This window comes from Thalassophryne amazonica, chromosome 1 (assembly GCF_902500255.1).
Source record: "Thalassophryne amazonica chromosome 1, fThaAma1.1, whole genome shotgun sequence".
Taxonomy (NCBI): domain Eukaryota; kingdom Metazoa; phylum Chordata; class Actinopteri; order Batrachoidiformes; family Batrachoididae; genus Thalassophryne; species Thalassophryne amazonica.
This window is the reverse complement of record NC_047103.1, coordinates 110,550,136-110,564,589: the sequence shown is the minus strand read 5'-3', so window position 1 is coordinate 110,564,589 and position 14,454 is coordinate 110,550,136. Positions and strand designations below refer to the sequence as shown.

Genomic DNA, 14,454 nt, shown 5'->3' with positions numbered 1-14,454 from the left:
AGTTACAAAAACAGATAGTTCAAAAACAATTCCGACAATGTAATCCGTACCTGATGCCGTGCACTGACTTCGTGTACAGACTGTCGTCTGCTTTCCTTAGTCCAGTGAAAAATCGCAACAGAAATTTATCAAGCTCTTCATCTGACAGCACTTGTATTTCAGCTATAGACATCCCAGCGAAAACTGCAAATGGCTCCAGACGGCTTACGGTGTAATGGATTTGTTTTATTGTGTTAGAAGAAGGAGAACCATCAATAAGCTGGTTCTGTCACCAAAACAAACCCCGTCATGTTTGTGTTTAAGTGTGAGTGTGCGGCGGCGTGCAACAGTACAAAATGTATAGAATCAAAATGGCAAATGGTACGAATGATCAATATCACATGACATACAAACCACCAATCAAATGACAAGAATCTAGGCGTTATATAAATAACACTAAATCCTACACCGTGTAGCTTTAAAATTAGACTTGTGTCCATGCCTGTCTGTATCCTGGGAGTGAGCCAAACAATGTGACATGTAGTTAAAATAAATAAAATGGCACTACATTTCAAACACACTCAAGCAGTTTCATAAAACTTTTTTTTTCCATTTACCATGTAAACATCTTTGTAAAGCTGCATTTTGCCTTCTGAATCTTCAAGATTGTCCACAGAGGATCCACTGTGACTGTGTGGCCTTCCCTCCGCCATGCCTGGACTCTTATGGAAAAACAAGCTGCTCTTAGGCATGGGAAGAAACCAGGAAGCAACAAAGGCCACTGCAGCTGATGCCAAAGTGGTGACGAAAAGATGCAGCATTGCTACGTTGAACACTGAGAGGAGAAGCTGACCAGCCAGCGAGCCAGCTGCTGAACCAAAGAGAGTGACACTGCGGCAGTAACTTGTCACTCTCTGGTAGTGCACAGGGTCCACCACACTGTAGATGTAGGAGTAGTAGGCCACCTCAGAGGCTGTGGCCAAACCAAACACAAATTCTAAAACCTGCATGGCCAGCATTCCCTGGGCCTTCAGCAGCATAGTATAGGTGATGACCAAACTAGCAGACTGCAAGATCAACACAGGCTTATAACAGAGGTAGTCAGTGGCGAGAAAGATGGGGAACAGCAACACCAGGTAGGAATATGTCCATACTGGGTAGATTTCATTGACAACCTGTAGAGGTAAAAGGACAACACACATAAACAGTCATCATAACAACAACCTTTAATGCCCATCTTTTTTCCTCTATATCAGCTACTTTGAGGTACTTATTTAAGGACTAGCTGAGTTATCCGTTCTACGCAGGGGTAATAGAAGAATTTTAGCCATGTTATTGTGTATTTCATTGTATATTTCATGTCACTTTAGTTAAGGTGTAGTACGTTGCACTGCATTGTGTGTATGTTGTCACGATTAATTTTCATAGAGCAATTTGTGACATTTGAAGAAATGAGAATCGTCCTCCATTCTGTTCACACAGCTCCAAATGCTGCGCGTCTCTCTGCCGGGTCAAGTTGGAATGATAGAGTCCAGTTGGAATTAATAACTTCAAAGCAAAACACCGTTTAAATCAAATGACACCTCTTTCTGAATGTTGTAATACAAAGTGCAATCGATCAAAACGTTTTTTTTCCTCCCCAAATGAGACGTCCTGCGCTGACGTGCAGCAGCAGGCTGAGCTCAGCTCAGAGGTACTGAGAGACATTCATGCCAAAATGTCTGAAAGGAAATGCTTTTGACAAAAACTTCAGATTTTATTTATTTTTTATTTATGTCCAGAGATCAAGGATCCAGTGACCAATTTAAAATGTTGATATAGAAAACCTGTAAAGCCGACTTTTAGTACACAGAAAATTCACAAGAGGTATCGATAAGGGAATTGATAAGGAATCGGATCAATAATGGCATCAATAGATAAAATCTTATCAATACCCATCCCTATCTGTAGCTGCCTGTTATACAGAAACTATGGGCTAAACTATGGTTCGCCAATCGGATGCAGAGTTTTACCAACTCTGCATCAGTTTGTTTCTCTTCTTCACTGATGTTAAAAGATGACAGCTTTCTTAAACAAAAGAAATGCTGATACCCTTTTTTGTATACAGCTTTACAATCTATCGTAGTCCCCAGGTACTTATATGATTGCACAAATTCCACCTTCTGACCCTTAATGACTGTGGCCTCAGGTGTATCGGTTTTTTTTCTGAAATCCACAATCATATCTTTTATCTTTAAAATATTCAGCTGAAGGTGGGACTATTCACACCACCTGACAAAGTGATCAACAACAGGTCCATGGCTGGGTTCATTATGCTGAAATACTGTAAACTAACAATGGCAGAGTCATCTGCATATTTTAAAACTGTTCTCTTCTCATGCATGCTCTGACACATATTTGTGTACAGGATTTAAAAAAACCAAGGGACAAAACACACCCTTGTGGTGAACTAGCTGACAACACCACTTGGTCAGATAAGACACCATTAAATCTGATCCATGTTCACTCATGCACTACATGCCATCTGTCCTGCAAGAACAAATTGCATGTATCTGTATATACAGTTGTATGAAGGAGTTTGGGCACCCCTGATGATTTCCATGATTTTCCTTTCTAAATCATTGGTTGTTTGATCAGCAATTTCAGTTAAATATATCATATAACAGACAAAAGCAGTGATATTTGAGAAGTGAAATGAAGTTTATAGGATTCACAGAAAGTGTGCAATAATTCTTTAAACAAAATTAGGCAGGTGCATAAATTTGGGCACCCCAACAGAAAAAATACATCAATATTTAGTAGATCCTCCTTTTGCAGAAATAACAGCCTCTAAACGCTTCCTATAGCTTCCAATGAGAGTCTGGATTGTGGTTGAAGGTATTTTGGACCATTTTTCTTTACAAAACATCTCAGGTGTGTTGGTTTCCAAGCATGGACAGCCTGCTTAAAAATCACACCACAGATTTTCAATAACATTCAGGCCTGGGGACTGAGATGGCCATTCCCCAACGTTATACTTGTTCCTCTGCATCAGTGCCTTAGCAGTGTTTAGGGTCCAGGCATCGACATTAACGCTTGTCCGAGACAAGTGTAAAATGTGATCGGACAAGCAATATGCTCTAAATCGTTGTCCGACCGGACAAGTGGCATTTTTTTTGGTGTTTTTTTTTTTTTTTAAAGTGTTCAAATTCTTTATTTTCATCGCTCAGAACCAAAATACCTGACCGCCACCTTTTTGTTTTCTTGTTTACATCACGTCTCGTCTCGCACCTCGCGAGAAAGCGTCTTCAGTTTTTCCTGCCACTCTCTATGCAGGGGACAATCGGAAAACATGATATCAATGTGTGCGCAAGACCACTGTATGGAGTGTGCGTTCGTAGTAGAGGCTGACATTTTTTCGGGAATCCCACGGGTCACGGGATTCCCGTGGGAGTCCTACGGGATAGGAGTCAACTTTGCTATTTATCACGTGATTGGGACGGTACTGGATTAAAAATTCATGGGAGCACGAACCAAGGTTTTAGGCAGCGAGCCGTCCTGCTGTCATTTGAGCGGTCAATTTTCGAAAAAGACGCCGAAAAAATAGCAGGCGGCTTTGCTTAAAGCAGTCTAAAATTAAGACTGGGTCCGATCATTGCAGCCGTGTGCGCGCGCTCGTGAGTCGGCTGGCTGCAAGGAGGGAGAGGGGCGGGGAGCACGCAGAGTGTAAAGCAACACAAACTAAACTGTGGCACTGCCTTTGTTTCTCTCTGGACTGTTCTGACAGTGCGTTCTGTTCACACCGTGTGCGCGTTATACAATTATACTAAAATTATGAGATGAAATAAATTGGTCAAAATTCCTTAAAATGAGAATATATGAATGAACAAAATAAAAATCACACGTGATTTAAAAAAACAAAAACAAAAAAACATGATGTGGAGAAACTGCAGTGATGTTCAGAAGCAGAAATCACATAAACCAGCTGAGGACTCTGAACTTTAACAGGCTGTTATTTTCCATAAATATTTATTTTAGATGGCTTAATGTAGTTGTTTAATGTTCAAGCACAAAATGTGACTGAGGAGGAGAAAAAAAAAAAAAAAGAGGAAATGAACTCTAGTCAAAATAAAAATACAAGCTGATTTTTATTTTTCAAAATTCTTAGGCTGCAGTTCTGAGTTTCATTTATTTCAAAGTAAGTTACCGCTTATTTTCAAAAATCATGAGTCAAATCAGTCTGCATTGTTCAGTTTTTCCTGCATGTTTGTGTATTTTTTCCTTCTTTATAAAGAGTTTGGTTTTTGAGCAGCCGGTCTGCTCTGTGTCGCCAGATCCCGTCAAAATTAAGTCAGAGACAAGTCAGAGCAAAGTATATGTAATAAATATTTAATTTGAATCTCACTCACGGCTTGTCCGGACAACCAGCTTTTCCTATAGGAAAAGTAAACTGCCAGGGTTACTTGTCCTATGGACAAGTACATTACAAAGCTTAATGTCAATGCCTGGGGTCGTTGTCTTGTTGAAAGATCCAGCCCCAGCACAGCTTCAACTTTGTCACTGATTCTTGAACATTGTTCTCAAGAATCTGCTGATATTGACTGGAATCCATGTGACCCTCAACTTTAATTCCCAGTACCTGCACTGGCCACACAGCCCCATAGCATGATGGAACCACCTCCAAATTTTACTGTAGGTAGTTTTTTTGGGGGGAATGCTGTGTTCTTTTTCAGCCATGCATACTGCCCCTTGTTATGTCCAAATAACTCAATTTTAGTTTAATTGGTCCACAGCACCTTATTCCAAAATGAAGCTGGCTTGTCCAAATGTGCTTTAGCATACCTCAAGCGACTGTTAGTGGCATGTACACAGAAAAGGCTTCCTCGGCATTGCAGCATCATACAGCATCTCTTTGTGCAAAGTGCGCTGTATAGTTGAACAAGACACACTATCTGCAGCAAGATCATGTTGTAGGTCTTTGAAGCAGGTCTGTGGGTTGACTATGACTGTTCTCACCATCCTTCACTTCAGCTTATCTGAGATTTTTCTTGGCCTGCCACTTCGGGCCTTACCTAGTACTGTGCCTGTGGTCTTCTATTTCCTCACTATGTTCTTCACAGTGGAAACTGACACCTAAAATCTCTGAGATAGCTTTTGGTATCCTTCCCCTAAACGATGATGTTGAACAATCTTTGTTTTCAGGTCATTTGAGAGTTGTTTAGTGGCTCCCCTGTTGCCACTCATTTGAAGAGATGCAAAGAGGGGAAACATTTGCAAATGGCCACCTTAAATACCCTTTCTCATGATTGAATTCACCCGTGTACGGAGGTCAAGGGTCAATAAGCTTACCAAACCAATTTTGTTTCCAATAATTAGTGCTACATGTATTCAAATCAATAAAATGACAAGGGTGCCCAAATTCATGCACCTGATGATCCAGACATCCAATGATTTATAAAGGAATATCATGAAAATTATCAGGGGTGCCCAAACCTTTGCATACAACTGTAAATGGTTCTGCCAGTTTGGCATTTACCATTACTATATATGCAGACAGAGGGACCAAAAAAAAAAAAGAAAAAAAAAACCTGACCCACTGTGTCCGCTTGGTTAAAATATCAAGAATCCAGCCAGCAAGATTATTACTAGGGCCGGGCAAGTTAATGCATTATTATCGTGTTAACATTAATTATTAGTAGTATTTATAGAGCTCCTGGCTCAAAAATTGAAGAATTTCAAAATTGGGTTGATAAATATTTTTCACAGATGGGTAATAAGCGAGTATTTTTCTGTGGAGATATAAATATTGATCCTTTAAATCTGCATCAAAATAAAGGGACAGATGATTTCAATACTACTTTGTACAGTTTAAATTTATATCCAAAAATAACTAGGCCTTCAATATCAAAACAATAAGTGGTTTATTGATCAGTGATATCAGTGACCACTTACCAATTTTTATAGTAACAGAGCTGAATTTGAATACTAAATGGAAGGAGAAAATATAATATCAAAAGCGTTTGCAATCTGAAGAAGCTATTACCGCCCTAAAAAATGATTTACGTCTGCAGGATTGGAATTCCATTTATACAGAGAACGATGCTAATTTAGCATATGTTAAATTTGAAAATATATTTCTTTATATAAAAAAACAAAAATTGTCCAATTCTACATTGAAGTTTAAATAAGTATAATGACCATCCATGGATAACAAAGGGACTGCAAAGGGCGTGTAAGAAGAAAAATGTGTTATATAGAGAGTTCATCAGAAGTAAATCAAGAGAGGCTGAGATTAAACATAAGTACTATAAAAATAAGTTAACCATTATGCGGAATTGTAAAAAAAAAAAAAAAAAAATCATACTATGGTAAAATTCTAAATGATAATCAAAATAAAAGGAAACATGGAAAATACTTAATAGTATTTTAAGAAAAACCAAAATCAAAGAATTACCCATCTTACTTTACTTGTAACAATAAAGATGAATATGACATGAACCAAGTAGTGAACAGTTTTAATAAATTTTTTGCTAATGTTGGCCCAGATTTAGCAGCTGACATTCCACATACTACATGGAAAACCAGCAATTAATTGAGAGAAATCCATATACTATGTTTCTTGGCCCTGTTGATGAGAGGGAAATTATTATGGTCGTCAGCACATGTAAAAATAAGAAGTCAACTGATCGTAATGATGTACATATGGCCTTAGTAAAGCAGATAATTCCAGAAATTGCTAAAACCATTAGCATATATATTTAATGAATTATTTCAAATGGGAATTGTTCCAAATGGTATAAAAGTGGGAAAGGTAATACCTCTATTTAGATCTGGTGACAAACATCTTTTTACTAACTACAGGCCTGTGTCTTTGTCACAATTTTCTAAGCTACTGGAAAAACTTTACAATAACAGACTTGATAGGTTTATTGAACTTCACAACCTGCTTGATGACAGTCAATATGGGTTCAGAGCAAATAGGTCCATTGCTTTGGCTTTGTGCAATGCAATCGAAGAGATCAACATGTGGACCAAAGAGAATTAGCAATAGGTCTATTTGTTGACTTTAAAAAAGGCTTTTGACACAATCAATCATAACATATTTAAAAAGTTGGAACTTTATGGCTTTGAACTGGATTAAAAGTTATTTGCAAAACCGGAAGCAGTTTGTTAAAATCGGGGACTGCTGTTCTACATATCTCGGCATTGTTTGTGGGGTTCCCCAGGGCTCTGTGCTAGAACCAAAATTATTTATTTTATATATTAATGTTTTATGTAAAGTTTCCAATGTGTTTAAAGCAGTTCTCTTTGCTGATGACACAAACCTGTTTTGTTCTGGAGAGAATTTGCAGCAATTATTGTTTGATTTGAGAGTTGAAATGATAAGGCTGAAGACTTGGTTTGACATGAACAAACATGTCATTAAATTGGTCAAAAACTAAAATGATGTTATTTGGAAATTATAAACAGGATGTACAAATACAGTTAAATATACTTGGGGTAAATATAGATTGTGTCAAGGAAAATAAGTTGTTAGGTGTGATTAATTAACTGGAAAGCTCATATTCAACATATTCAAAAGAGTTTCTAAAAGTATTGCAATATTGAATAAGGCAAAGTATATTCTGGATGGTAAATCACTACATACTTTGTATTGTGCATTGATTGCACCTTATTTGACATACTGTGCTGACGTTTGGGGCAATAACTATAAAACTACTTTACAATCATTATTCATCCTTCAATTCATAATTCAGGGTTTCGGGATCATACCAATCCGTTGTTTATTAAATCAAAGATATCAAAACTTTATATGATTTCATTTAAGACTGTTCAGTTGATGCATAAAGCAAGAAATAAACAATTACCTCTCAGAATTCAAGAATATTTTACGCTGAGAGAAGGAATGTATAATTTAAGGGGTACATTTTATTTTATAATTTCGGGCGCTAGGACGACTAGGAGGTACTTCTGTGTCTGCATTTGTGCCCCCCCCCCAAAAAATGGAATAATTTACCGGAGAAACTTAAGCAATGTCCAGATATTAACCGGTTCAAACACTTAATAAAGACAAATGGTATTTTCTAGATATGTATTAGTTTAATATGGTTGAGTTGTGTTATATGTAGATGCTGTTGTACTGGAACCTGCGTTTTTTGTGTGAGTTGTCTGGAGAAATATTTGACTTCTTTTATCTGTATCTGTGTGCTGCTGTGTTCAGATTGTGTTGGATATAAATGTCTATGAACAGGCATATATGCCTGTTTGATTTTATACAAGAGGGTAGGTGTGGGTAAGTGTTGCTTCTGCCTACACCTTTAGGCACCATGTATTTGGTTTATTTTCTCATATTTCTTTTCGTCTTTGACTTTTCTGTTAAGAGTTTGGTCATTTGTATATGAGCGAATTTATGTTATGCATGGGTGTCTAATAATAAATAATTAACGCCATCAATTTTTCTATTGCACGTTAACAGAGTTTGTTTTTGTTTTGCAAGTTTGTCGCAAACTGCTGCCATGGACATGGAGAAGGGCACGGAACTCTTACATGGCCATTTTAAAGTGCTTCCAGATGGCGTAGTAGACAGGACCAAAGCCGCTAAAATTCTCCTGCAGTGTGCTCCACACCAAGCGCTGGCGGAGCAAAAAAAAAAAAAAAAAATTCTCCTACAGCTGCTAAAGCTCTCCTTGCAGAGAACTGTGCACTGAGTGTTGGGGATAGGGGAGAGTGGGGCCAGCTACCCCCGGAAGATTTTTATAACCCTCTGAAACACCACTGCCTCCACTTGAGCACCAATTGTGTGAAGGAAAGCCATTTTTTTTTTTAAATCTTTGTTATAATCATACTTTAACACTGGCAGGCCCAGAAATTTTTGTTTCTGCTGCCTGCCCCCTCCTCTTTGCAAAACATGTTAATTCCTGTTAAGGATTTTATATATATATATATATATATATATATATATATGTTATCACTGTTAAACATTTGTACCTTTTGTCTTCTTTCTGATGAGAACAGTGTTGTGCTGTTTTGCACTTCACCCTGAGAACGTACGTGTTATTCAACCTTGTTTTAGCTTTGTCTTCTTTCTCATGAGAACGGAGATGTGCTGTTTTGCACCTGTCTTAATGCAATCCTGAGAATTCAATTTTGTTTTAGCACTCTGGGGTCAATCTGAACTGGGAATGAAGGACTGGATGTACTTATTGTTATAACATAACTTTGTTTTCGTAGCCGCTAACGACTGGGAGTAAAAGAACTGAAGGTTGAATTTTGACTGATTGTGATGCTTAGTGTTCCAGGCAGATGCAAAACAGCTGATAACTGCAACAGACGAACGAGATGTGCTGACCTGAAGTGTTCTTCCTTACAGCTGCACTTGACGTATGCATTTATGTTATGGGAAGAAACTTGTCTTGCGTCATTACCCCCACCCTTAGGACAAGTTTCTTGTTTATGTGATGAGGGCGTCTCTTAATAAAAAGAGCGGAAAAGCAGGCCAGACTTTAGTGTAGCCTTGGTGTACAGCCTGGCCGCACTCCGCGCGTAATATTTGACTTTCTGTCTCACTGGTGTTTCTTGACTCTGTTTGTCTTGTTAAAGGTTTTAAAAATGTTTGGAGGAGAAAATACCCAACATTGACTGGGGGCTACGTCCGGGATCTCAACAATACCGGAGGTGTCCGGCGGAGGTCGTCAAGTCCAGACGTAAATCCTTGGCCAAGGTCCGATCGATCGATTGATCGTGTCTGCAATTGTCGACCACCGTTGGCATCGTCTGGTTGACGAGATTTTCCCGAAGAAGACAGACAGGAAGTCGAGTCAGTGAGTAGAATTTCTTTGTAAATAGTACCGAGTGAGTGGTGATCAGATCACATAAACAGTTAAATTCCGCAAGCGATGATACAGAATCGTCTGTTAATGCAAAGCAGTTAAACTCTGTAAGGAGGGTGCGGACTCCTCTGTTTATATACGCGTACCGGTAGGGGATAAAAGTGATCACATAAAACAGTTAAACTCCGTAAGCGATGGCGTGGAATCGTCTGTTAATGCAAAGCAGTTAAACTCCGCGAGGAGGGCGGACTCCTCTACGGTTGCGAGGGACGCAAGTAGTTAAATTCCGGAAGGAGGATACGGACTCCTCTGTTTTAATACGTAAAGGAAATCCCGGGTAGAAATACGTGCACTGTAAAAAGTAGTTAAATTTGGCAGGGACGGCGGAGTCCCCTAATGCAGGACAGTAGTTAAATTTCACGGGAGGGCGAGCTCCCCTGACATAAGAATGCGCGTACGATTATTAGGAGTGTTTCTATGTGTAAATAGTGTTTTGCGCAAGTGTAAATAACTGTGTGAAAACTGTGTGTGTGTAATACTTTGGACAACGTTAGTGACAACCGTGCGTGTGGAAGCAGCAGGCAAGTGATTCCGCTTCCTACGGGGAGGTGAAAGGAATCAACCACACGACGGCAAATTAATTGTCACGTCCAAAGAAAGTGTGAAAACTTCAGATTTAGAACACCCTAGGTGTGCCCCCATCTGAAGTCCAAATTATAACAAGGGATAATAAAAATGGGGGGTAAGACGTCTATAAATAAGGAAAATTTATCAACTGACGACTGGAAATTTATGGAAGCAAAAAATCCAAAAACAACAAAAAATTGGAGACCTGGATTAATAAACATGACTTTGACGGACGACTGAACCTGATCAGTATACAGAAGCTGAAGAAGGAGTTAGAACGGGAACATAAAGGTGATGAGAAAAAGATGCAGAAAGTAGGGGCAGATTTAGTGGCATTTTGGGAGGAGGAAGCAGAGAACAGACAGAAGGGAGCAGAGAAGCAACGATTAGAGAAAGCAAGGAAAAAGAAAGCTGTAGGTAAGGCAGAAGAAGATGTGATAATTCAGCACAGAGAACCAGAACAACCTCAGCAACCACCGCCGGCTGGATCGTCGGTGACAACAACACCTTTATCTCCTCTACCAGAGGATGACGATGTACCGCCACCACAGTATGATTTGGCAGTAAAACCTAAGGTAAAAAGTGAAAAACCAGAAAAACCAGAAAAACCACAAACACGCAGTCAAGCGAAAGTGCCCACAGCCCCTCCCATGGTGGAACACAGTGACCAGGGAGGTGCCTATCCTATGATAGAAGTACCAAATCCTCGTGCAGGAACAGCAGGACAGCGATCAACCATGCTCGTATATCGAACATGGAATGCTGATGATATCAAAGCAGCAGTCGACATGATACCATCGCCACATGTCGATATTGAGGGATTTATGCAGGATATAGAAAACATTAGAAATTCTTACCACCTTAGTGGACCTGAAGTCCAACAGGTGTGGATGAAAGCATGTGGCCCTAAAATGGAGTCAGATACGCGGAGACTGGAATCCTGCAGACCAGGATGGCGTACCATTGCCACATGATGATCCAGTCTTGAAAACAAGAGTGGAAGCTATGATTACACGTGCAAAAGGTGTGTTAGGACCAAAGATAAATTATACTGAAATTACCAGGACAACTCAGAAAGAAGGAGAGCCATGGATAGAGTTTAGATGCAGATTTGAGAGTGTATTTAGAGTCCATAGTGGCATATTGCCAGGAACACCAGTGTATGAAAACAAATTGAAAAATGTTTCACCTGTGAAGCTGACAATGACCGATTTGATTCATGATGGCAACTCAACAGCTGTCATAACAGTAACAGGTGCCACTGAAGATGTTTTAAAATTGAGATTCACAGGTATGCCATTACATGTGTCACTTTGTAAGCCATATTTGACAGAATGGCAAGAATTGGGACTGACAGTCATAACAGCTTTGTCAGCCACTGATTGGAGCAGAGTTGGACCACGAACGGAGTTCAGTCCATCAACTAAATTGTATAAAGTGCCAGTTAATGTCTCATTGGTGCTGACAGCTGGAACACACATTAATGTGTCCACTTCACAATCCTGAGTGTTTCAGTTGAGTCCTGAAGAGGATGATCTTCTCTCTTCTGTACCATCAGGATTGTGGACAACAGGTCCTTCAGACGTAGGACTGATAAAAAATGCACAACCTGTAGTTATAAGAACAAAAACAGAATACAGACCATGTGTAAGACAGTATCCATTGAAACCTGATGCAATTGAAGGAATCAGGCCAGTAATAGAGAATTTATTAACAGCAGGAGTAATAGTGCCATGTCCAGATTCACCATGTAACACACCCATATTTCCTGTAAAAAAAGGCTCCGCCCTCAGTGGGATGGAGAATGATTCAAGATCTGCAGGCAGTAAATGCTGCTGTAGTAAAAAGAGCTCCATGTGTACCAGATCCGCACACACTGTTAAGCTCATTGAGATTAAATTCTAGTTGTTTTTCTGTAATAGATATCAGTAATGCATTTTTTTTTTTTTTTTCCGTACCAGTACACCCAGATAGTCAATTCTGGTTTGCTTTTACCTTTAAAGGACAACGATATACATTCACCAGATTACCGCAGGGTTACGCAGAGAGCCCAACTATTTATTCTCAAGTCATGTCAGCATGCTTAGCCAATTTTGTTCCACCGGCAGATAGCCAACTATTAGTGTATGTCGATGACATTTGATTGCCTCTGACACACGAGAAAACTGCATAACTGACACAGTAGCATTATTATGTTTCTTATTTGATAATGGCCACAAAGTGAGTAAAAACAAAGTTCAGTTGTGTAGGGATAAAGTAAAATATTTAGGACATGAATTATCAGCCACAGGGCGTACTATCCTGTCTGACAGGAAGGAAGCAATTTTACACGCTCCAAAACCACAAACCAAAAAGCAGATGATGTCATTTTTTGGACTGACTAATTACTGCAGGGCATGGATTCCCTGCTATGCAGAATTGACTAGTCCACTTTCTGATTTGATGTACAAGGATGATATTTCAATGTCAACCGTGTTGGAATGGAACAAAGAAGCTGAGGAAGCTGTTGTAAAAGTAAAACAAACATTAGTGTCATCCACAGTTTTGGCACTACCAGATTATAGTAAACCATTCATTCAAACAGCTGATTGTAAGAATGAGTCCATGACTAGTGTTTTGGTTCAAGTGTATGGCTCAAAATTAAGGCCAGTTGCCTACTACTCATCTAAATTGGATGCAGTAGCAAGTGCTTTACCACCATGCGTACAGGCTGTTGTTGCAGCCTCTATGGCTGTTCAAAGTAGCAGTAATGTTGTTCTATTCCATCAGTTGACACTGAAAGTTCCACATGCAGTTTCTGCACTTCTGTTGCAGACAAACATGAGCCTTTTGTCCCCAGCAAGACATCTTTCGTGTATGTCCTTGCTATTATCACAACCACACCTTACGGTAGAGCGCTGTACAACATTGAATCCATCCACATTGATACCCTTACCTGAGGATGGTGAGCCGCACAATAGTCTTGATGTAGCTACGGTCTGTACGAAAGCACGCCCAGACCTCCAGGACACACCCATCCCAAACAGTACAATTGTGTATGTGGATGGTTCTTCCACTAAAAACGCTTATGGACAAACACAATCTGGATATGTTGTTGTCACAAATTCAGAAGTATTGGATTCTGCTTCATTGCCATCCTCATTTTCAGCACAAGCAGCTGAATTAGTTGCTTTAACTGCAGCTTGCTATCTGTTTAAAGGTACGGCTGTATCAATTTATACAGACAGCCAGTACGCTTTCAGTACGCTGTGAAATTGCCTAACCAAATTGCTATATGCAAATGTGCGGCTCACACCAAAGGCTCTGACAGTGTTTCAAAAGGAAATGACGTTGCTGACAAAACCGCAAAGGCGGCAACAGCTCTTTCTATTTTTCTCCTATATGACACCCCTCCGGATATGACCACAAAAGAAACCCATATTGCCAAAAAATATGTTTAAATGGGCAGCTATTATGAGCCATGGCGTGACGCATGTCTCATCAGGGGGTATGATATCGCAATTGCAATCTATTTTTTGTCTTTATGGGTTCGATGCATATGCAAAACAGCATTGTAGAGCATGCATGACATGTGCAAAACACAACTCACAAGGCAATTTGAGACCCCAAAGAGGCAAATTTCCAACACCACAATATCCCTTTCAAGTGATTCATATGGATTATATACAGCTGAGTAAACATGAAGGGAAGGAATTTTGTTTAGTCATAATTGATGCCTTCTCAAAATGGGTAGAATTGTTCCCTACAAAACATGCAGGTGCACTTACAGTGGCTAAGGCATTGTGCAAAGACATCATTCCATGATTTGGAATACCAGAAACAGTCTATTCAGATAATGGAGCGCATTTTGTTAATACAATAGTGCAATACGTAGGAGAAGCGCTACAGGTCAATCTCAAAAATCATTGTGCTTATCAACCACACAGTGCCGGATTAGTGGAAAGGACAAAGGGCACATAAAAGGGCGCAATAAAAATAAGATTAAGGAAATGTATAGAAGAGACAAAACAAACCTGGATTGAATGTTGGACCTAGTAAA

General features: G+C 39.4%; 1 protein-coding gene across 3 annotated transcripts in view; it reads right to left on the bottom strand.

Annotated features, from left to right (window-relative positions):
* slc19a2 (solute carrier family 19 member 2) overlaps window positions 1-14,454 on the bottom strand; it is a 106,710-nt gene that overhangs the window by 63,019 nt on the left and 29,237 nt on the right. For all 3 annotated transcript variants that reach the window (XR_004561448.1, XM_034173387.1, XM_034173400.1), the window contains exon 2: window positions 597-1,154. Coding sequence is in view for 2 of the 3 variants with exons in the window: in XM_034173387.1 (XP_034029278.1) it covers window positions 597-1,154 (558 nt within the window). In the remaining variant the exon portion in view is untranslated. The remainder of the gene's footprint in view (window positions 1-596; window positions 1,155-14,454) is intronic.